We start from the raw sequence: 24,141 nt of genomic DNA on the forward strand, positions 1-24,141 counted from the left end.
AATGGGATCTCCCATCATCTTAAAAAAATGGCCTTGTCCGATATAATATTTCTAGTCCGTACTATTTATAGGTACCTTCATGAGATCGGGTTAGCATATTTAATGCAAACTGATCCTGTAAATTGCAGTGTCTGTTTTAACACATTTTGTTTAAATTTCTGTAACTTCTATTTTTGTATTTCAAACGTTGATATCCCCATATTTGACTGCTAGTAATGAAAATACTTTAGAAACCTACAACTTTTCACTAAATTGGGCTGAGTTGAAACATAATAGAAACCATAGACATTTAAAAAAAAATGTTTTCACTAATTTGCAGTGATAATCAAATTTACTTTATTTTAAAAGAATAATAATGGGATCTCCCATCATCTTAAAAAAATGGCCTTGTCCGATATAATATTTCTAGTCTATTTATTTATTTAAATACAGCCTACATGAAAACCGTATGTGGATATATGAAATAAATTAACAGAACCTGGCGATTTAAATGACACATTTTTTATGTCATTTACTATTCATAACTAAAATTATAAGCGACATATTAAACTTTCTTACCTAAAAACATTTTTCCTGAATATATTATTATTAAATTAGACACCATACTGTCTAGTGATCCCTGTAATTTCAAATTGGTTAAATTTCCTTATATATGTAAACATAATTAATAAATTTAAAAGTAACAAAACTGTATTACAAGCAGTTATGTAAATTCTATATTTATATATTATGTAGCCAACATGTTGTTTATCATAAGATATTACTCCAGAGACATTTTTTTTTAGGATTACAAAGCATTACAAAGGATATTGCATTAAGAAAGTGAATGGTGGTTTATACATGCATGGCTCCTGCTTTATTGTCTGACACCCACACAAAGGCAAACTAACCTCAACGGAAACACTGTGGCATTGTCATATTATAGAACAATAAAATATTTTGTATTAGACCAATATTATCAACATTTTGTACAATGGGGAGAGCTGTGTTTTTTTCAAGGTGAATATTGATTCACTAATGTGTTTTCCCAGACGTTCCTTTTGAAGGAACTGAAATAATAAATAATAAAATAATAAATTGTCTTTTATACCTGGTGATCTCTTAAGAAAGTCCTTCCAGTAGCAGTCCCTAATATAAGCAACAAAGCCCCCTCTTGTTATGTGTGTTTTAGAAACATGTCCCTGAAATTTTATTGATCAGTTGGAATATAAGCCTGAACTTGTAGTGTTATATTTAAAAAAAGACCTTGAGTTGATAACCATTGTGTGCATGCTTTATCTTTCGCTACTCAATTAGAACTGCTAGATATATTTCCAGAAAGCATTTGAGGGAAACAAAACAAAAATACACAGACAAAGGATAAGTTTTGTAAATACAATAGGCCTATAATATTAATTGTTAGCAATCCTCAGCATCTCCCCAGTGTGTAGCCTACAAGATGCTGAAACCACTCCATCTTGGTCTACCCAAGATGGGCCTTAACCTTGGACCATATGACCATGCAAAGGGGGGCTTTAAATCTGAGGGGGTCCTGGAGGTGTGTGGGCAAAGTCATGCCTTCCACATTATATGCTTTAACATGGATAGCAAATCCAGCACGGTTAAACAAACTTAACCTTCATTTGTGAAACGGTGCAACTCAAAGGGCAGAAAACGACTTGTGAAAGTAATTACCGCTAGGGAAAAGCAACTGGGGGAGAAAGAGAGAGAGACACAGAGTGGAGGTAAAGAACAGAAATCATTTAAGATGAAGTGGCATTTTAATGAGTTTGCTCAGACATTGATTTTCCCTAGTAATCTTTTATTAATATGCAGTGGGTGTTCTGTCCCCAAGCCCAGGGAGGGGTCACAGCCTGTCAGGACCCCTACTCCCTCAAATAACACCCCAAAGCCCAGGGAAAATGGTATTTTAGCAAAGGCAAACATTGTCCTGTCTTGGCTTAAGGGGCGAAATAGCTGTTTATTTTAAAACTTGTTCCTCTTTGCCTGGATAAGGGACGTACTTTGAAGAAGAGCGGCAGGAGGTGAATATATATATAAATGAAATGCATAAAATTGAAGCTTTGCCTATTGATTTTATTTCATTCTTGAGATGTGAAGTTGTAAGTGTTTAAACTCCACCCAATTGCAGCATTTCACTAGAAGGACAAACATATTTACAATTGTGCAGAATAAATAATTACATAAAAAATGCATTCTAGAAAGATGAGACAGTGAAATGTATTAATTTGATGGTAAACAATTTGTTTTATTTCCATTATATTTATTTAAACATACTGTAATGAAACATATAGCGTTTCAAATCATTTAATATTAAGCATTTGTCAGTGATTTCAGTTTCTTTAAGTTGAGAAAGAAGTTCCAAAGATGAAAGCATGAGAAGGATGGTTATTGTTTTTGCCTTTTCTTACAGAATACTGTGATAGCTTTTATCTTTTATATCAGAATTCTTCATTATAGCAACTTAAAATTATGTTGTTATATAAAGATTAGAGAATCATTTTAACCCAGGATTACTGAACGTAGACACACCATTCATCTTTTGAAACGTATTTCTGAAGGTTGTTGATTAGACTGCAACCAATTTCTCAAGGTGCATTCAGTTACAAAGGGGTTGTCTGCCACCTAGTGGCGATTACAATAAATGAGGGTAAAGGGAAAGTTTATCCAAAAATTAAAATGTTGTCATTATTTACTTACGGCATTCCAACGCAGCATTTTCGTTCTTGAAACAGAAAGGGGATAGACAGCTTTTCAATACAAGAAAGCGTAGCCTATTACTAATTTAAATGCCAATCTACAAGAAGAAAGATTTTAAAGAGTAGGCTACCATAAAACCACTCCATACGAATGGTTCCTCCATATGGACGGGCAATTTTCCTGTGCACTTAATTATAATCCGCACTCGCGTTTCGAAAAGCGTCTGTTGTGATCAGTCACATTACATGATGCGAGAACAAATGGCGTTTGTAGAGCGGCGTGTCTAAAGGCGTCTTTTGAGCACGACAGCGAACGGCATTGGATTCAGAAGAATATTGGTCACCTGTCATGGATTACTTTTATAATACTTTTTTTTTTTTTTTTTTAGCTTGGCGTTTAAAATCACTGTCTGCTTTTATTGCATGGAAAAACTGCCTAAGGATATTCTGCCTGTCATCTCCGTTCATGTTTTAAAGAAGAAGAAAATAATATTAGGTTGGAACTGCATGAGGGTGAGTAATGCCAACATTATAATATTTTCATTTTTGGGTGAATAATTATATATAATTATATAGTATTATATAATTATGTAATACTAATTATTATATAAGTATATAATAATTATTACTATAAAAATAAAATTATATGTTTTGAGTGCCAGTAGAGGGCAGCATGCGTTGATTTCTCAGCAACACTGCAAAATATCATTGGACAGGACAAGTTTGTTTACATAACTATATACTTTAATACTTGAGAAATGCATGAAAATATACTCTTCATGAAATAATAAATATAAAACTTCTGTATGAACAAATGCACAATTTACAAAATATAAATGTCATCTCTGTGAACTAGGCCTATCTAAGTTATCTGTCAGTGACCATATCACATAATGACTCTATTATACAATTTAGGTGTTTAACCTTTATGTCATATTGATAATTTTGGTATAGTTTCTTTTGCCCCATTTCATTTATTAGGAAAAAAATGCACATTCATATTTTGCTGTCTGCTCTGATAGCGCAATAGGGAACAGTCATGTGGGTATTCACATAACAAGGTACAATCTTAGCTGATTTCTATGAATCAACTCTGGGCAGAGTCATTGCCTAAGTATAACAAAATGTTCTTGTTTTTCTCTTATTGTTATTCTTTCAGACTACCATTCTGCCAGATGTAACTATTAGAAATTACTCACACACATCTACTGTTACATACTGTGGCAACTAATTTACTGTAGGCAGACACCCAGAATTGATCTAAGCAGTACCTAAATGTACTTCACTGCCATTTATTTTTACCACAGGCAAAGTCACTCAGATAAAATTCTGATTGAGTTGGTTTGTGAGCTTCCAAGAGATCCATTTCCCTCTTCAGGAAGTGAAAAGCAGTTGTGAAATGAGACAGGCCAAAAGGCAACTCAGCGCATATGTTGTGTTTGGAGCAGCGGAGTCAAGTGCGCTGGGGTTTGTGGGCTGGCTGGGGGGCTTCAGTCTGTCTCGGAGCGGCGTTCGTCTTTGCTGTTGTTCCTGTAGTGTTTGAGGAGGTTCCACTGTCACATAACCATTGGTTATCCTTATATACGGGTTTGGAGTCGTGCTGCAGTCAACATGGAAACAAAAATGTGGATTTTGTTAGTTAAAATCAGCTTTGTGTTCCCTGTTGTGGAAATGTGGTTTGTGGCATGCGTTGTGTCTTCACCTGTCTCCTATGCGCACCCACAGGTCACTGAACAGCCGTGGTCGACTGTGTGTATGATGGGTTTTATGGGGGTGCTTGTAGCGGCCAAACTCCTCTAGCTGGCTGAGACTGTCTGGCAGCAGCATGTGGGAGAGTTCTTCCTGACTGATCTCCTCTAGCTCAGGATGTTCTGATGTCCATTCCGTCACTGACTCAGAGCTGCCTTCAGTGGGATTCATAGTAGTCCCCTCCACCTCAGACCAGTTCCTTCTGTGAGAGCACATGGAAGTTATTAAACTTGTGGGAGGCAAAAGTTTAATGTGAAATTGTGAAAACATGAGTAGTTGATCATTATATATGTGCTTAAAATGAAGGATGCATGATATTAGAGATTATTATACACTCTTATGAAAAATGGTTCTAAACAGTTACAGAAAAGGGTTCTTCAGCTTGTAACAATAGCAGAACCCTTTTTGGTGCTATATAGAACCCTTTTTATAAGGTTCTATAAAGAACCATTGCTATGTAGGACCTTAATGCTATTCTAAATAACCTTTTTAATGATAGTTTATTTTTAATAATATTGGTATATTACTACATTTATATCATTAATATTAGTATTAATAATATTATTTTATAAAATATTTATTAATATTTTTTCCCCTCTGTCTGCCTGGTCTTATAATATATTGTAGCCTCTATTAGGGTTTTACATTAAAACAACAACAGCTTGTTGTTTGAATTAGGTACTTTTTTATTGATGTGAAATTGTAGCAAACATGTCAGCGCTCATAACAACAGTTATTAGCTGTATACGTTAATAAATGACAATTGACAGTGAACATGAATAAATACATAAAAAAGTAAAACAAAATAGAAAGAAAATAGATGTGATGATATCTTCAAAATCCTGGCTTCTCCAATTTTGGTGTGATTGAGTGGCAGTTTCTCTGCAGATGATGGGGTTGTGGGATGTGATGCATCTGAAATACACAACTGAGTTTAGTGTTACAGTGTGTCTATTTTTTTTAATGTAAAAACAGTTATGTTCACGAAGGCCAAAAGTAGCAAAAATTGACAGTATGTCACAATGTTAAAAGGGAAAAATGGGATAGCTTTAATGTTTGTAATGTGTGACTGGGTATGTTTATGCATAAACCCAAGTAATAATTTTTTTTTAAATCTAACAATATGGATTATATATTAAATATCTCTGTTGCTTAGTGGAGAATAGGAGAGAAGTATCCTTAGCTTAACAGAGCTGCTCATACTTGCATGTGACCAAAAAACTAAAGAGAGAAAACCCTTAACCATTTAACCAAATAAGCATGCCAATTAAATATCAAATATATATCCAATTTTGACAAATATGATAAATAAAAAGTATCTAATATTGTATAATAATAAATATATATATCTAAAAATATATCCATATCTAAAAAAAGATGGTTCTTTACATGTAGTAATGGTTCTATTTGGAACCATTTAGTTCTGAAGAACCCTTTTTAACCCTTTAACCCTTTTTGTCCAAATTAGATATATATTTGTGACCCTGGACCACAAAACCAGTCTTAAGTCGCTTGGGTATATTTGTAGCAATAGCCAAAAATACATCGTATGGGTCAAATTTATAGATTTTTCTTTTATGCCAAAAATCATTAGGGTATTAAGCTAAGATCATGTTCCATGAAGATATTTAGTAAATTTCCTACCGTAAATATATCAAAACTTATTTTTTGATTAGTAATATGCATTGCTAAGGACTTCATTTAGACCGCTTTAAAGGCGATTAAACCCTCATATTCCAGATATTCAAATAGTTGTATCTCGGCTAAATATTGTCCTATCCTAACAAACCATACATCAATGGAAAGCTTATTTATTCGGCTTTATTCAGATGATGTATAAATCTCAATTTTGAAAAATTGACTCTTAACTTTTGTGGTACAGGGTCACAATTGATATTTAATTGGCATGCTTATTTCCCCACATTTTAAATTTAGATTGTCTTTGCTGTCATTTAACTCTCACTCAAATCTTTAAAAACATTAATCAAATCTCAAAATGTTTTTTATATTGTATATACATTATAGTGTTGTGATGTGTTGCAGCAGTAAAATGTGTTACTTGCCGTGTTTTATTAAAAATTAACTAGCAATATGTGAGTGAAAATGGTTCCAAAGTAAATCCCACACCCCATTTTTTTGTTAATTTATTAAAATTATTATTATGTAATATTAGGTTAATTAAATATTTTACAATTAACCATTTACAACACAACTCTCAAGTTATCGATATGGGGCAGAATTTTAATATTGACTTATTCGAAATTCAATTCAGTTGTAGCATTCAGAGGGATTAATTTGAGCTTTTATTGTTACATTTTTAATTAATTTTAAATTATTTTAATTAAAATTTATTATTAATACATATTTTAACATCAGCATTTATGACATAAAAATAATTATCAGAATATCTGTATTGGTCTGAATTGTTAATATTTAATATTTAAAATAGTGGACTTTTTACATATGAAGGTTATTTGAGAACTGGGCAATGTCAGGAGACACCTTTGAAGTACTGGAGATAACATCCTAGTAGTGTTTTAAAAAGCTCTGACTTGGTGTGAGTGTGTGTGGACTTCTTTGGACTTCAAACAGCTTGATATCAACCTTTCGGCTTGCTAAGAATTTACAAAGAGCCAGTGAGGTCAAAACCACAACCTCAATTAAGTCTTAAGCTCCCTTACTGATATCCAAGTTTAGGCTTACATACCAATCTATACTGCAACTAAATGATAGTAACAGTATTATATAACCATGACATTTGTTTCATCAATTTTGAATAAAGAACTGAATATTAAAGACATTTGGACATAGACTTTACCATAGTGTACCAGTAGGGCGTAGTATTGTCCAAGATTATGCCACTCTATACTTGTCACCTCCAGCTGGTGAGTGCCCACTGGGGCATTTTATTGCAGGAAACATCAGCCAAAGCCTGCACACTGGGTAACCATGACGACATTTGGTAAAACGTCCTTCATTCCAAACTGCCTCATTGTGGTTAGGCCAACCCGCTGTGTTTAGTACGTCCACAAAGTGTTTTGTTTGGTTTGAATCTCGTAATCACCCATATGTGCACCACGAACACACTACAGGACTGTTTTTGGGCCACGACTTTGTGGTTCATGAGCTTTTAGTAAACATATGTCCGGCTGCCATTGCACATTGTTTTACTTGCCCATCATATCACCTTGTTTTTTCGCTCTACAGTGGAGAGAAAGTGAGCTGAAGAGAGTGGGCCTAAGAAAGCTGCAAGGGTTCGTGTTTCTAAACCGCAGTCAGTCCGTCATTCAGCTGGTCCATCTAGCTGTCAGCTTGTTACCACAGCCACTGTCATCATCTCCAGCAATCTGAGAACCCTTCACGCTCTCTTTCTCTTCCTCTAACTTCCACTGCCACAGTGTGCCAAATGAAAATGTTTGCCCTAAAATTTGCAAAAGGAGGTTTTTCAAATGACATTGGCTGGAAGTTGTGGTGATGGTTGGGTGCTTTGCGAGTTTCAACTAGGGACCATTCAATTGCTCGGCATTCTCATTTTTCCATTTGTGCCTTTGTTGGGTGTTGGAGCCATTACAACAGTTATTTAAATGAGTACAATCTACACAACCTTTGGATCACCTCTTTCCAGCTCCCCTAAATACCTGTTGAGTAATGGTATGAGTATGCCAACGATGAAGGTGGGTTGTCTCTGTTTGAGCAGACATAGCACCCCTCTGTGAGGCATGAGCTGGCAGAGCGCTGGTCTGGCCCACTCCGTCGTGGTTAGCAGGAGGAGATCACAGGCATAGTTTAGCTCTGTTTGCAGTTTAGCACAGTAAGTGAAATATCCTCTCAGTGAATTACAATGTGCTTGGGGTTTCTAGTGGTGAAATACGATCAGTGTTGGGGAAAGTTACTTTTAAAAGTAATGCATTACAATATTGCATTACTCCCTAAAAAAGTTTTAAAAAAATTATGGAAAGTAATGCGTTATATTACTTTTGCATTACTTTCGCGTTACTTTTTAAATATGAGCAGGGCTTGATTGTTTTTAATATAAGAAGTTCTATTTATAGCAAATATAAAAGCCCTTTCACACCAAAAAGTGTAATGAATAAACCTCAGGCTGAAGCAAAAGTAAATTCACGTCTGTACAGTAGAACGCAGGAGAAGAAACACTCTTCAGCAATAAAAAAACAAAGCACAATTGTTAGTTTATCTAAAGTCATTTTTTCTTATTAGTACGGTTGAACTGGATCATCAAAGGTCAGCAGCAAAGACATTGGTTAATGAAATGGGATTAGATACATTTGTGTTATTTAACATATTTAATTATTGCAGGTTTGTGTCATATTCTGAGTTTGCATTTCACTGTTTTAATTCATTTTGATGAATACTAAATCTGTTTTTTGTGAGTGGGATGAATTAATGCACATTCACATTTAGTCTAGAACTACAGTAGCATCATGTTCACACAGCGCACACAACTCCTCTGCACTTCCGATTTCTCCCAATATGGGGACAGGAGACTTGTCAGTCAATAAATGGGAAAACAAAGTAACTGGCATTACTTTTTTGAAAAAGTAACTCAGATATTTTCTTGTAAATTAAAAAAATAATGCGTAACGGTTTACTAGTTACTTGGCAAAAGTAATCTGATTACGTAACTCGCGTTAATTGTAATGAGTTACCCCCAACACTGAATACGATGCATTGCTGAACCTGTGTACGTAGTACGCGTCATTATATTCTGTGCCACAGAATATTCAGGAAAGTTTGTTTTTTAAGTAACTTTATAATTATTATGTGTGCGGGCAAGGTATTGGCATGAGAAGAAAAGGAATTAGAGGAAGACAGAATCTAAATGGGGAGGGAAGGGTGAAGAAGAGAACTGATAGATAGATGGATGGATGGATTGATGGATAGATAGATAGATAGATAGGTAAATTAAAAAAATAATGCGTAACGGTTTACTAGTTACTTGGCAAAAGTAATCTGATTACGAAACTCGCGTTAATTGTAATGAGTTACCCCCAACACTGAATACGATGCATTGCTGAACCTGTGTACGTAGTACGCGTCATTATATTCTGTGCCACAGAATATTCAGGAAAGTTTGTTTTTTAAGTAACTTTATAATTATTATGTGTGCGGGCAAGGTATTGGCATGAGAAGAAAAGGAATTAGAGGAAGACAGAATCTAAATGGGGAGGAAGAAGAGAAGAAGAGAACTGATAGATAGATGGATGGATGGATTGATGGATAGATAGATAGATAGATAGATAGATAGATAGATAGGTAGATAGGTAGGTAGATAGATAGATGTTTGAAATGGTAACTACATATTTTTGAAAATAGACATTCTTATTTACTTTATATATTCAGTTTTTTAAATGCCAACTATATAAATGTTGTATTTAGTTTATATATTAATTAATATTTAATAAACTAAGCTAACTTTTGTGGACCAGGGTCGAAAAAAATTTCTTTGCATTGCATTTAAGTAAATTTTTCTTGTCAATCCAATTCAAAATCCTATTCAACAGTGGTCAACACCCTTATAAACTCAGTGGGTGTCAAATGTTAAATCCTGAAATTTGCACAAGCCTGGTGTGAAGTGTGTATGAGTGTGTGTACTCACTGTGTGATGGTTCCTTGCGCTGGTGTGTGCTCCACCTCATAGCCCTCCTGGCGCAGGATGTCTAGTACACTGTGATTCCCCAGGAAATGACCTGCAGCACACAAGAAACAAGTAGCAGCCAAGTTAAAGAGGTTTCAGGTGGGTGTGTGCAAATATTAAGAGAAAGCAGATAAGGGCATCATGTAGTCATGGGGGTGACGCTGTCTCTTGTTCTTGATCTCAAGGTGCACTTGTTCCTTCAAGAATGAGGCCATATAAAATGCCCCCGTGCTACTGTCTCTCCGCCTCGGCTCTCACATATAATACACTCATAATTCCTTCACTCTTGAGACATCAAATGCACATGTTCCAGCGCCATGCTGATGAAAGCTGTTTCACTTCTCTGAGCAGCCGATAATCCTGTGTGTCACTCAACCCAGCAATAAGCGCTAATACAGCCTGACCTCATCGCCTCAGCATGCTCCACGAGCTTATTAACGGCATGCTGAAAATCTTCAAGGCTGGCTCTTTTCATGCTTCTTTATCATCATTATTTTGCTGATCAGTCGTGAAGACAGGGCGGGGGAGAGGGAGCGAGGGGCCCGCGGCGCTTTCTTGGCCGGCAAGTTCAAAGGCTGCCGGGGCGACTGGCATGGAGCGTGAAGAAGCTACCGCTGAGTGTCGGTCAGATCAAACGGATCATTACAGCGTTACGCCCTTCGGTAGGGTGGGAAGAAACAAGGCCGGTCCCATTGTGTTCCTCACCTCGCCTCCCATCCCAATGCCAGACTCAGACAGGTTCAGTGACACAGCGGCACGATCAGCAGGCTTTCACACCCACATTCTCTGATTGATGTTCTTATTAAACTCTGTTAGAATGTACTTTTATGGAAATTTTGAGTAAAACAGCCATGCTTCTGTATTCTGCGTGTGAGGTCGAGCGGTTCAATTTATGTGCTGTATTTATTTGCAGGGTTCCAGCCACATAAATAACCCAGCCGGACAGAGCACTCTCACAGACGTTTGGCTACTGGAGGAAGTAGTTACTCGAGAATCGTTCAGTTACCAGAGGAAGTAGTTAGCTTATGTTTCAGGCTGCTGTGAGATACGGGTGGTCAACTGGCTACCAAATTGGTGAGGTTTTTCTTGGGGGTGACTTGTTAAATCTGCATGCAGAGGTTCTTGGGTGCGTTCAAGTCATGTTAGAATTGTATTTACAAGTTAATCGCACATGAACGCCACCACCAAGTCGTAATTACATATGGGAAACTCATAGACGTTTGGTTACTGGAGGAAGTAGTCACCTGGCTACCAAATTGGTGAGATTTTTCTTGATTGGGATTTGCTTAGGGACTTTAGTGCATTCAAGTCATGTCAGAAAGATCGTATTTATAAGTAGAGCACACATGAACGCCACCACCAAATCGTAATTATAAGTAGGAAGCTCAGAACTTCCTTGAAGCCCAGAGTTTCCGAGTTGGTGACATGAGAGTGAGAAAATATGGCATGGGCAATAGATGTAACGTCGATGGTAAAGTTAAAATTAATGAAATTATTTTTGGTAACACTTTACTTGAAGGGGTGTGCATAAGACTGACATGACACCTTCATAATCATGACATGACACATGTCATGAATATGAAGGAGGTTTTATGCATGTTTATGACAACTGTCATTAAGTGTCATTCGCTCAGTTATGTCATTTTTAATGCAAATATGACATTATTTGACCTAACCTTACCCCTACCCTTACCCCTAACCATAGCCCATAACAAAGACATCTCAAACAATGTCATCTTTGCATTAAAAATTACATAACTGAGCGAATGACACTTAATGACAGTTGTCATAAACATGCATAAAAACCCTTCATATTCATGACATGTGTCATGTCATGATTATGAAGGTGTCATGTCAGTCTTATGCACACCGCTTCAAGTAAAGTGTAACCTTATTTTTTTCTATTTACAATATAGCTAAATTGCATGTACAAAATATAATAGTATTGTACAATTTCTATAGAATATGTAACGATTCAATTTAAAGCACTTTCATAAATTTAATTAAAACATAAAAACGCAAAAACACACCTGATGCACATTCTTTATTCATAATTTTGAAGAGTTTTTGAATTTTTTTGTAGAAAAGGTACATCGCCACCTTGACTTGTACCTGACGTTAGGGCTGCGCAATAATGGTCAAATGGATAATCCGATTATTTCTCTCAAAAACAAAACCCCAATTGTCATTTTAAATCTTTTTACATTTGATCAGAATTAGTGCATTTTCACATAAACACAAATCAAGAACACATAAACTTGCATGGTTTGCTCATAGATTTACATAGTCACAGCAACCAGCACAAACAATGTTGTGAAAGAAAACAGACTGGCTTTATTACACTTTTATTTGAGCAGAATATCTGATAGAGATCACTAAGCTCCAACTTATGCCTGTGTTTTCAGCTCATTTTAGTACTTTTCCATAATGTGGAGAGCGTGTGTACATGGTTGCCAGGTTGGGAAGACTAAGTAAACCATGAAAAAAGCTCTAATTGGGAGATTTAAACTCTTGAAATATGGCAACTGCAACCATGAAAGCTTGTGGAGGCTTGTTACCAATGCAAGATAACAAACGCAGAATTATTGTTTAGGATAAACAACCAAATGTCGCAGGTGATTATGTTTAATAAATCGAGTGCAGAAACCGTGATCACCATTAAAATACGATTCCTAGTGCAGCCACACCTGACGTCGTAATAGTGACTTCCCAACTCATAAATACGAACTTCCCAGCAGGACTTGAGTGCACCATTACTGAAGCCCTCTCCTTTAATTAATGCAAGGAGGCAGGCGCATGCTACAATACAAATTAAATACTTGCTCTCTTTCTGTGTAGGCACCCACACCCAAAACACTGGCACGAGATAAATAAATATACACGCCCAGAAACAAATAAACAAACCCATACAGACTCCGTACACACAGACTCACTCCACTTCAGGAGCTTCAGCTCTCCAAAGGCTGATACAGTTCATTATGTATATTTGTGATGTTTATTTTGTGGCCGCAGCTAGCATATTCTGATTACCAAGAACAAACTGCTGTTAAGAAATCCTGAAACAGCCCAGTACATGCACAGCTAGTACACGCAGGTCTTGAACAAATCCATTTGAGGCTTAGCCAAAGCTCCTGGCTTTTTCGCTAGTTAGGCTCAGAGCCTTCGTCCAAATCACAGAGATGAGACAGGTGCAGTGACTGTCAGTTCATTCCTTCTGATTCCGTCTCAATTCAGTACAAGTGATGTTTCCATTGTTGGAATTGGAGTATTTGTTTTTCAACCTTTGTCTCTATTGGTGCATGGAGCATGGTGGGAATGATCCCATGGATATAGGTTAGAATCCCAGGGAACATGCATACCTTAAATTCACTGAAAGTGGCTTTAAATAACAGTGTCTGCCATATTCATAAATGTGAATGTTTGACTAATGTCCTTACAGCCTAGCTTTTACTGTAATGTGCAAATCTACAGTTTAAACTATGTGCTCTCTCTCACTCTGACTTTCATCAGACTTGTTCCCGTTTTCTCTCTTGGGATAATTAGGGCTCTCAATCACTTTTTAGCAGGACTTCTTTGGTGCATTTATACTTTTTCTGAACACCCCTCTCCTCTCGACCCTTCATCATCGTACTCAGAAGATGTACTGTGAATGTTTCAGGCATTGGTTTGAGTATTTTGGGTTGTGTCCAAACATGTCAGCACCTTCATGATACATGATCCATGACACACAAGAGCATACATACACATACAGCCAATATTTTAGGCTTATGAGCAGTGTTTTACACAGCAGTTTATTAGTTTTAGTCATAAACAATTTCACTAAATTTAAACGGACAATAACTATATGTAATATTTGTATATTTACAAAATATATAGTAATTGTACTAAAATGGCATATAATTTGATACAATGATATGCAAAATAGCCCAAACTTAAATTGAGTGAACAAAAAATTTAAAGCACACCAGTTACAGTTCAGGCATTCAGATCTATGACTGAACATACTCTGCATAGTTCTTCTAAAAGCATTGTTAGTGCATTAATACATTGCAGTGTTTTTTTTTTTGTCATCATATTTTTGTAAACATTCCCTTAGAATAATTTAAAATGATAATTGTAATATCTTTTTCATCTTTTTTTTTTTTTTTTACAAAATCAAAAGCCCTTTTGTCATACTGTAACATTTTCATCAGTAGTCAAGCACTGTTGTTGTATGTGTAACACTTGATGAGGAATCAAACATGCAAATTAACTGATACAGTTCACACACAATGGGCCTTATTGCTAGTCTGCCAAAAAGCAAAATATTCCTCAGCTAGAGGGAACAGATGAAAGAGAAGAGAAAGCACATATAGTCAGACTTATGATGTGAAATTGAAAGGCATTGTAGGCCACCAGGCTGCCTTTGTCTTTGATCATAGTATTTGTGTTGTTTGCTCTGTGCTTGCTGTCCATTATTATGAGCATGTGTGCATCTGTGGCTGTGTGTGTCAGAGGATGCTCGAGGGAAGCCTCTACCTCTGACTCATTCATTTTTCTGCTATCCAACACTCAATCCCCCATGATAACCCTACAAACAACTGACCTCTAATGCAGCACAGCTCTGTCTAATCCACGCATACATACTACCTTCTGCAAGTTTTTACAGCAGCAGGAAATCTATAAATCTCAACATGGTCTCTAAGTCAACAAACCCTCCGTGCCGTCCCGGGTGTATGCGAGAGTATATGACCCACAGATCAGCAAGGAGAGCAGCTCTCACACCTCCTATAAATCTCAGAGCGAGATCAGGAAATTCCAGCCCTAAGGCCTTCCCTGGGATCTAAGCTGAGCCGAGAGATTAGTTAGAATTAAGGGGGTGCTTCTGTCTTTTACCTGCCCAAAGGGACTCTGGTGATAGTTCAGCAGTCTCCATTATGAGGGGACTCTCTCTCTCTGTGGTGTAGGGGTTCGGGGAACTGGACTGGACTGTTTTAAGTTCTGTTTGGGGTTCAAGGGTTTGATGCAAAAACACTGAAACCGTTTCCTTTATGGCTTTAAATATTTACATTTCTCTTACAGTGACTGTGGGGTGGCAGGCAAGCAGATTTACCAAAGAGAGAGAGTCAGTCTGATGGTTGGGGACATTTTCACAGTTGGAGAAATGTGAAAATGGAGGAAAGTAACAAAAAAGGGGGAGCAGGAGCACATTAATAGTCAAAGTTCACAGGGGTTAAAGCATTTAAGGGAAATTGCCCCTACAGTTTGTTTTAGTTTCTGACAGATGGGGTCTTTACTTCTTTTCTTGAAATGCTAAAGTGTCTCTGTGAAGCCGTGAGCATGACTGAAGAAAAAGAAGCCTTTCTTGCACATAAATACACATGTAATGGTGCGTGCACACATACTTGCAGAGCAAAAACTGTATGTTGGTATTGACTAAGTGGTGCACAACTGTGTGTGTATCTCTCTGTCTATGTATATGTGTGTGTTTATGCATATATATATAAATAAAATAATAATAAAATGTTAATATTAAAATATGAATATTAAATATTATGAATAAAGTCATATTTAAAATTAATATTTTACTTCTGTTAACGTTTTTCAAGCAACATTTTTTGTTTGTTAATTTTAATTTATTTCGATATTTCGAGCTATATATATATTTATATATATATATATATATATATATATATATATATATATATATATATATGTGTGAAAGTGAATGAGTGATGTGGCGGCCATGTATAGTAACCATACCTGGAGTTTGTGCTCTGCATTTAACACATTCAAGTGCACACACACAGTAGTGAACACACACACACACCGTGAACACACACCCGGAGCAGTGGGTTTTGCTGTGGCACCCGGGGAGCAATTGGGGGTTCGGTGTCTTGCTCAAGGGCACCTCAGTCGTGGGTATTGAAAGCAGAAGCGAGCGCTGGTCATTCACTTCCCCCACCTACATTTCCTGCCAGTACTGAGACTCGAACCCGCGACCTTTGGGTTACAAGTCCAACCCTTTAACCATTAGTATAGTGTAGCATATAATATTCATGAATTGTTTATAGGTCAGAAGCAAAGACATTGGTTAATAGAATGGAATTAAATACATAAAGGATATTTGTGTTGTTTAACACTTTTATTATTGCAGGTTTGCGTCATATTCTGAGTTGCATTATTTGTATTCATTTTGAGGAATACTGAATCTGTGTTTTTTTGTGTGTGAGTGAGATGAATTAATGCATATTCATATCTATTTTGAACTACAGTAACATCTGATTTCTCTCAACATGGGGACAGGAGAGCTGTCAATCAATAAATTTGAAAAAAAAAAGTAACTTGCGTTACTTATCTGAAAAAGTAACTCAGATATTATCTTGTAAATTAAAAAGTAATGCATTACTTTACTAGTTACTTGAAAAAAGTAATCTGATTACGTAACTTGCGTTACTTGTAATATATTACCCCCAACACTGGTTGTCAATACCAAAACTCTCTGACATTGTTAACTCTGCAATAATTCCCACAGTTATTTTCTCTGTTGTAAAGGAACACAAGGTCACTTAAATAATTTGCCTAATAAATCACAGACTCTGTCTTGGAGTGCTTCCACATACTCTTTGAATGTGTATGTGTTGGCTGAAATCACATGCGCAGGTAGATGCATCTGTGAAAGTGCATCACAGTAGAACTGTGTGGGTGGGGAGAGAGCATGTGTTATGTGTGTAATGTGAGCTTAAATTCCATTAGCACCCAGATCAGTTGTTTTAGTAGCTAATGAGGCATGTAATAGCAGAGTCTGATAATGAGCTTTGCTGATCTAATTAGCATCTGCACAAATGTCCTCAGAGATGCAGACCAACACATCGCAGCTCAAGACAAACGGACTGTTTTCTCCAGCATCCCGAAAGCCATTAGATTTGATTGCCATTTAATAGTTGAGCTTTTTTTTATTATTATTGTGTAACCACTTGGAGTAGTCATTTAATGACTTAGCCGTTTAGATAAAATACTTCCTGCTTGCCTTTTAATCCTGACTAAAGTTAAACAGATTTCCATTTTAACCAGGTGAAGCATTGTAGCAGATTCACCTGCTATTATTTAACATTTCTTAACAATAAGAGGACCAACTGCAGTGGTTATTGTGGAATTGCTGGAAGTCATTTTTAAATGGCTTGTCAAGCTACAACTACTCAATTTAAGTTGCAATCAGGCTGCTTTTTGAATCCCAGTTCAACTAAAAACTAAAACACAAACCACAAAAAGTCTTCATTTAAACAAACCATCAGAATGAACTGATTCAGTAAAATGAATTGGATGTCCCAAACAAGCATCACTTTGTCCATAGCAAACAATGCCAATGTCTTATTTCATTCACCCTGCAAAATTTACACGGAATAAGGTATTTTATCATCTTCTCAAACCACAGAAGCTTCTGTTACCGTCTTTCAGTGACTGATGCTTCTAATGCAGCGTAAAGAATCTTGGGAGTCAAGAAGCGTTTGCCGGTTGGGCACTAAGAAAATGTTCATGGCCGTTTGAAGCTATTATTTTTGAGCACTTCTGTTAGGAATGACACTACAACGACCACCACAAACAACTGCAAAACACATGTGCTTAGAGTTCCTCACCACACACAAACACACGGATGAGTGATCATGTTCATACAAACACAGTAAGACATAAACAGTGGCCCGTGTGCTTTACTGGAACTGACTGCATTAGTGCTTTAGTGCCCATGATATTAGAATTAGTCATTTATTTGTGTCATATGCATGTCAAATCAATGGCAAAACAAAGCTGAGGTTATTAATGTGAAGACAGATGCTCCCTATCACATGCAGAGTGTCTATTAAAGAAGAGAATGGTGCCTGGGCTGTGGCCATCGCAGGAAATTCCTAGGGATGTTTTCAATAAAAGTACAAACCTCCTTGCAGCACCGAGGAACCAGGCAAATGAGAACCTGCTGAAACACCACACACACTCTCTCTCTCCTTGCTCAGCAAACAGCTAATTATATGCAAGTGAACATGGTTGAGAGGCACAATGATTTACATTGGTGTAAATAGAAGTTTAGAATCATATGGCATTGACCTAAGGCATATATGTTGTTTTTATGTAAGATTTATATGTGATTGTGGGAGGTTTGTTAATATATTTCTAGCAAATGTGAAATATTGATACAGCAGTTTGTGTGTGTGATCTGTACCATAAACAGATGTGCCATGGTGGCGTGTTCCCGCTTATCATCTGACCTGTTATGTAACTTTACAGGCTCTCTCATAAGGTCACACTCACAAAAGAACAAAGCAAAATAGATGAAAGAGACTAAGAACCCCTTTTCTTATGAAAAACTGAATTTTCACAAAACTGAGTAAAACCAAGTCTGGTATAATATATGTGCTACTCCAAACCAGCAGGGAGCAGTAACTTCTACTTGTGTTGTGTTCCTACTACTGCAATTTAAAAGAATAGTTCACCCATAAAAAGGCATAAAATAGAAATGCACCCTATATATTTTCTATGCATGTTATTGATTTTATTGTAAATAATGCATCCATGCATGTTTAATTTTTATATGCATATGCGTCTTCTAATGAAAAGACAGATTTCTCTCTGGCGACATATGCTGGACTTATGTCTCCTTCATGTACTATCAGAATTATTGTAAATATGAGTTTCCCATCGGACATGGCTTCTCAAGTCATATGTACAACTGGGAAACGCTGAGATCATTTTGATACTTGAGCTTGCATTCAGATCTGCCTTCATCCAATCCATAACCGATGGATAGAACCATGTCCCCACCCTACATTTTTTAAAAGTATCATAAAAGTAGTTTTTTTCATCTAAGCCATTGGTTACTGGTTAGTTTCACCTCCAGTGAGCTGGTGATCACTGATTCAATGAGTTGAACTCGAAAACAGATCAAATCATTTGGCTTTTGTAAACTGTGTCAGTTTATTCATTAAACATCAAATTCAAATTAATTAATTCATTAATGAAAGTAAATGTGCCAGGTAGAACTGTGGTCGATATTTCAGATAAACTCATTGGAAAATATATGGAAACTTTTAGGAAAGTTTTTACAATGAAAAGTGCCCTTTTTGCACCAGTCTTTGTAACTGCATTGAAGAAAAAAAAATTCTCATTTTGTGTGCCATGGAACAAAGTCATACGGATTTGGTACAACATGATGATATAAATAACATACATGATGAAAGAATTAATTTTTTCTTTGGGTAAACTATCCCTTTAATGGCTAGGCATTCGGTTTCCACAAATTGTGCTTTCTTTCCAGCTATACATTATGCATTATGAGAGTCAGGGTTGAGCGTATGTGTGAGTGCACGTGTGTATTATTTCCCAAAAGAGTCTTGTAGCCTATGCCATGGGGCTACCTGTAGATTCAAAACATGCTATTGCAACGTCTAAAACACAAGGGTGGCAGGTTTGCTGTGAAGGAAAGATGGATGGCCTGTTAAAACCACTTTACCAGCACAACGTGTAGTTTAATCACCCCTGCAAAGACTCATGGAGCATTCTGGTAACTGTAGAACCCTCAGAGCCTAGGTTTATAGCTGATAATTTTGCTTTCTGTCAGTAGTTCTGACTAGGTTCTGGATGAAATGGTCCAATTGAAACTGTGAGTAACTCAAACAAGAGCTCCAAGTAAACATGGTTAGAGAGGCCTAACACACCAGGCAAAGACAGACCAACTAACACCTCAATTGCCCAACTATTAATGTGTTGATTATGGGACATGGAGCATGGACAAGATATATTTGTCACAGTCATTATCTTTTTATGATTTTGAACTGCAAAAAAATTAAAGGGCAGCATCATATTAAATTCTACCACATTAACACATATAAATCGACACAGGCTGTCACACACACACTTGTCCTGTAGAAAACCTCAGATTCACCCCATCAGGGCTAATGAACGACACACAAACATAAACATGTGCTCATACACGCACCATAGCTATCCCTCAGGACCTTGAGGACCTCTCAGGAAACATTAGCGGCATTAGCTTGGAATGCAAATTGAAACAAACAGCTCACACTCTCACAGATGAAAGTAGTTGTCAGTCCACTAACTGGGTCTCATTCACGATTAAATGCGTTCAAGTGTTCTTAGTTACGCATGTACAAAAGTTTATTGTGCGAAATTTTCACCAGATTCAGAACAGGTGCATACACACATACATTCTCTATTCTCATTCTAATGAATCCAGATTATTCTGAAGCATGTATAAATCTATATAAAGCATCTATAATTTATAGACATATGAATACTTTTTATAATAATAATAATGCATATTATATAATTGCACACACACACACATATATATAATTGCATTGGTGATGACTCATGATTTCATTATTCATAATTTCATGAAAATAATGCTTTTTGTTGGGAATAAATTTGTCACACAGACAAAGAAACATGCACAGACACACACAGGTGCACACAGAACAGTAATGAAAGTGATGTGTTCTCAGTCGTGGGAAAAGTTCTTAGGACCATTTAGTTTTACTGCCATCTGGGGGAGTTTGTGTGTGTGTTTGTTTTGTATGTGGAACTGGACCTATATCTGGTCAGTATCAACTGACCTTATCTTGATGTTGTTATGAGTGTTTAAATGTGTGATGGTTAAGATTTGTGTGACTCACCAGCTCCAAAAGCGAAAAATAAGCTCTGGGTTGGGTTTCTCTGAAGGAGGGCAGAGACACGACGGGCCATTCGTTCGTTGCGTTTGTAAATGAGCTCCTGCCGCAGGTAACTGTCAATCTGCTGCGCCGTCAGGCGCTCGTGAGCTGGCAGGGAACTGTTGATGAAATGCGGAAGCTGAGACAGAAAAAGAAAGAGAGAAGTGTTACTAAAAGCCTGGCATGAATCTGAGTCTGTGTGTGAGTGAGAAACTGGGCAGCTGAGACATTTATGCCACTTTGTGGAACGTGACAGCCACACACTCAAAGACTGGTTTACTGTCTTGGACTCCATGCACTGATTGATTTTCTGTGGGGTAAAGAGTATGGGAAGCTTTCTACAGCTGGCCGGGTCTGTCTACACAGTCTGCTATGAATTCAGAAGGATGGACAAAGTAGAACCACGCTTTAAAATAAATAAATAACCAATGGTGTTTGGTTTACGTTTCAGTACTTGACATGTTGTGCCACAGTTGTAATAAAATGAAGTATAATTGATTCCCTCTTTAAAATTTAATATAAAATGGCCATAAAAACATTTACTGCAACTACAGTAAATTAAAATGATAATAGTGATGGTGATGTTTGTGGTACAATATTGTCTCCTGCTTTCCTTTATTTATGATCTCGAAATTTTCTAATTGTTTGAGATGTTTGATCTCCATAGCACTTCCAAGGAGAGTTATCTGTGTAGAACTTGATTTCATTGGGTCTTTAGTGCTTTTTACACCAAGTGCATTGTGACATTGATAGGAAAATTGTCTAGACACCATTTTTTTTAAAGGTTTTAGATAAAAAATAAAAAAAAAATACATAAACCTTTTGTATGACAGCCCATTCCAGCCTCAGAGTAAAACATTAAAAAGGTCACTGTGAGGCAGATTACAATAAATGTTATACTTTAAAACATTGTATGATGTAGAAAGTTGCAATTGTGAGATATAATGGTTCAATTACAAGAATTGAAGTCTCAATTATAAGAAGTTGCAAGACAAAAGATATACCCAATTACCTTTTTTATTTTTTTTACTTGGGCTTCTATGTGTTTGGAATCCATCTTTGGAATTGGAAAAGTGTGTATAGATCTTTGAAAGAGAGCAGGACATTAGGGAAATATATGGTTATGGAGCTCAATTCTGGACCTTTCGCTCTAATTGATGGTCGGAAACACAGCGCTTCCCATGTCTTGACCAGCTATACATACACCAGAGATGATGGGGGGGGGCTAATGGTACAGAGACGGAGGACGCGAGAGAGACTTAAAAGGGAAACTGTGAGGTGGCCTCTTGTTAGAATCCAGAGCTCTAGAACGTCTAAATACTATGTATGTGTGTATTTATCCATACGCCCCACTAATGAGAGAACAGTTTGGAAATGGGGAGGCAGAGGGGGTAAATATGGCTGTACACGTGTGTTTATCTGAGAGATTCCTGCCTGAGCTGTGCACTAAAGAACTGAAGTGCAGTGGAGCAGAAAGCCATACGTTTGGCTCCACTGTGTGTTTGTGTGTGTGTTCAGACACTGATAGATGAACTGCTGTAACCTTGTAAGCATCCATACCACTTTTACAGAAGGCTTTTCCCGTAATGCCCTCTTACACTCCCCCCACCTCCTATAACACACATTATAGAGAGCCTTCAGTGTGCTGAAGATCTGAACAGGGTCTGTACAGAAGCTGGAGAATGTACGGTTAAAACTGGGACATATTTATTTTTATTTATTTATATACAGTATGTATTATTAAGGATAGATGCTTTTCATAAAATGTGCTATTTATTTATATGGTGTGCTGTGTGTACATTAATGAGGAAAAAAAAAAGAACTTAAATGATTTTAGCAAATGGCTGCAATATAACAAAGAGTGAAAAATTTAAGGGGGTCTGAATACTTTCCGTACCCACTGTATATATATATACACACACACACACATGAAAAGTTCTAGATGGGGAGTATACTATATATATACAGTATATATATACACACAACTTTTTTCTAATTATGGTCTGCTCATAAATAATTAGCTAGATATTGCTCTTGTGTAGACTTAGTGTAGAACTAAACTAGCTGGCAAAGTCTAAAACAATTAATTACCAAATAAAGAAAAATTACTAAAAAGTTATGAAAAAGTCAGAAGAAACCTGACATTTAGTGTCCACATTATCCTTGAATGCAGTTTAGTTTGCTGTCCATAGTGAAGAGACTTAAGCAGAAGACTCGACTCAAGCTCTAAGTCAAGTACTACATCATTTCCGCATGAAGTATTGGAGCAGAAATAGAGAGAGAATGAGGAAGAGAGGCATAAAGCAATGAAAGAGAGAGCACAGATACCTTATCAGGCAGTAGAGCCATTAGCTGCCCTGCATCTGACCTTTGCAGGAAATATGGAACAACAGAAAGATATTTCCTCCCTTCCTTCGCTTACTGCTCCCTCGCATTTTTCCTGAAATGTTCGTTCTCTCTCTCACTATGTGTGTGTGCTTTAATCTTTTAGCGTGTTGCTGGGTGACTTGGAGAATTATAGGCCATCCATCAGATGGAACCTGCTGCTGCTCAAACTTTAAGCTCATAATGACTCCAATACATCACATGCATGCACACACATACATATATATATATATATTTTTTAATGTTTTTGTGTGTATACCTGGGATGTGTCATGATTGAGGATAATGGAGTTGAGGTCTCCACAGTTGTAGTGTGTGATGAGGTCCTCAGTTGTGAAGGCGTCATGCAAAATGCCTGCACGCAAACTCTCATGCTGCAGTAGAGTCTGGTTTAGAGCAAACAACACCTGCAGACACACACAGAGAAAGATGGTCAGTTTGTCATTCTGAACACATAAAATACACAAATGTAGTCATTCTCATTCCCACACACAATATATGATGTCATGTCGGACATAATGTGTTCACAAGTGCACTCTTCAGTTATTCACACACTGTAAACATAGTCCATGAACATTTTTCCTTTTAGGGCCTCCCAAATATTGCGCCAGCGTACAGCCAGGTACAGCTACATTTTGTAAGCCAGCCAGTTTCTAGAGAAACAGGTATGAGAGAGAGAAAAAAGACAGGGAGTGCTCCTTTAAAAACAGCTCTATCTCTAGGGTCCAAGGGTCGTAAATTTACAGCCCCTATTAAAATAAAAAGTAAACTCTCTTTAGAAAGAATTTATGGTGTGCAACAGCCACAGACCACAGCGACACTGCAGCTGTCCCAGGCTCCTGGGGTTAAACTTCACACTCCCGCCCACTCTGCTCTCACACCACACCTGACTGACTGACTTGCTCGATTCCGGCTGTCAATCAAAGTTAAGCGTTTTGACAGCAGAGCCTGTT

At 36.9% G+C, this 24,141-nt stretch overlaps 1 protein-coding gene across 1 annotated transcript in view; it reads right to left on the minus strand.

Annotated features, from left to right (window-relative positions):
• Positions 1-3,560: 3,560 nt before the first annotated feature.
• Positions 3,561-24,141, minus strand: part of LOC107548850 (metalloprotease TIKI2-like) — a 65,574-nt gene continuing 44,993 nt past the window's right edge. The window contains exons 3-7 of the mRNA XM_016229675.1: positions 23,449-23,595; positions 20,769-20,943; positions 10,066-10,156; positions 4,402-4,650; positions 3,561-4,299 (exon numbers count right to left, since the gene is read on the minus strand). Coding sequence (XP_016085161.1) covers positions 4,074-4,299; positions 4,402-4,650; positions 10,066-10,156; positions 20,769-20,943; positions 23,449-23,595 — 888 coding nt within the window. The 3' untranslated portion in view covers positions 3,561-4,073. The remainder of the gene's footprint in view (positions 4,300-4,401; positions 4,651-10,065; positions 10,157-20,768; positions 20,944-23,448; positions 23,596-24,141) is intronic.

The sequence above is a fragment of the Sinocyclocheilus grahami genome, unplaced genomic scaffold (genome assembly GCF_001515645.1).
Source record: "Sinocyclocheilus grahami isolate Dianchi unplaced genomic scaffold, SAMN03320097.WGS_v1.1 scaffold16.1, whole genome shotgun sequence".
Lineage (NCBI taxonomy): Eukaryota > Metazoa > Chordata > Actinopteri > Cypriniformes > Cyprinidae > Sinocyclocheilus > Sinocyclocheilus grahami.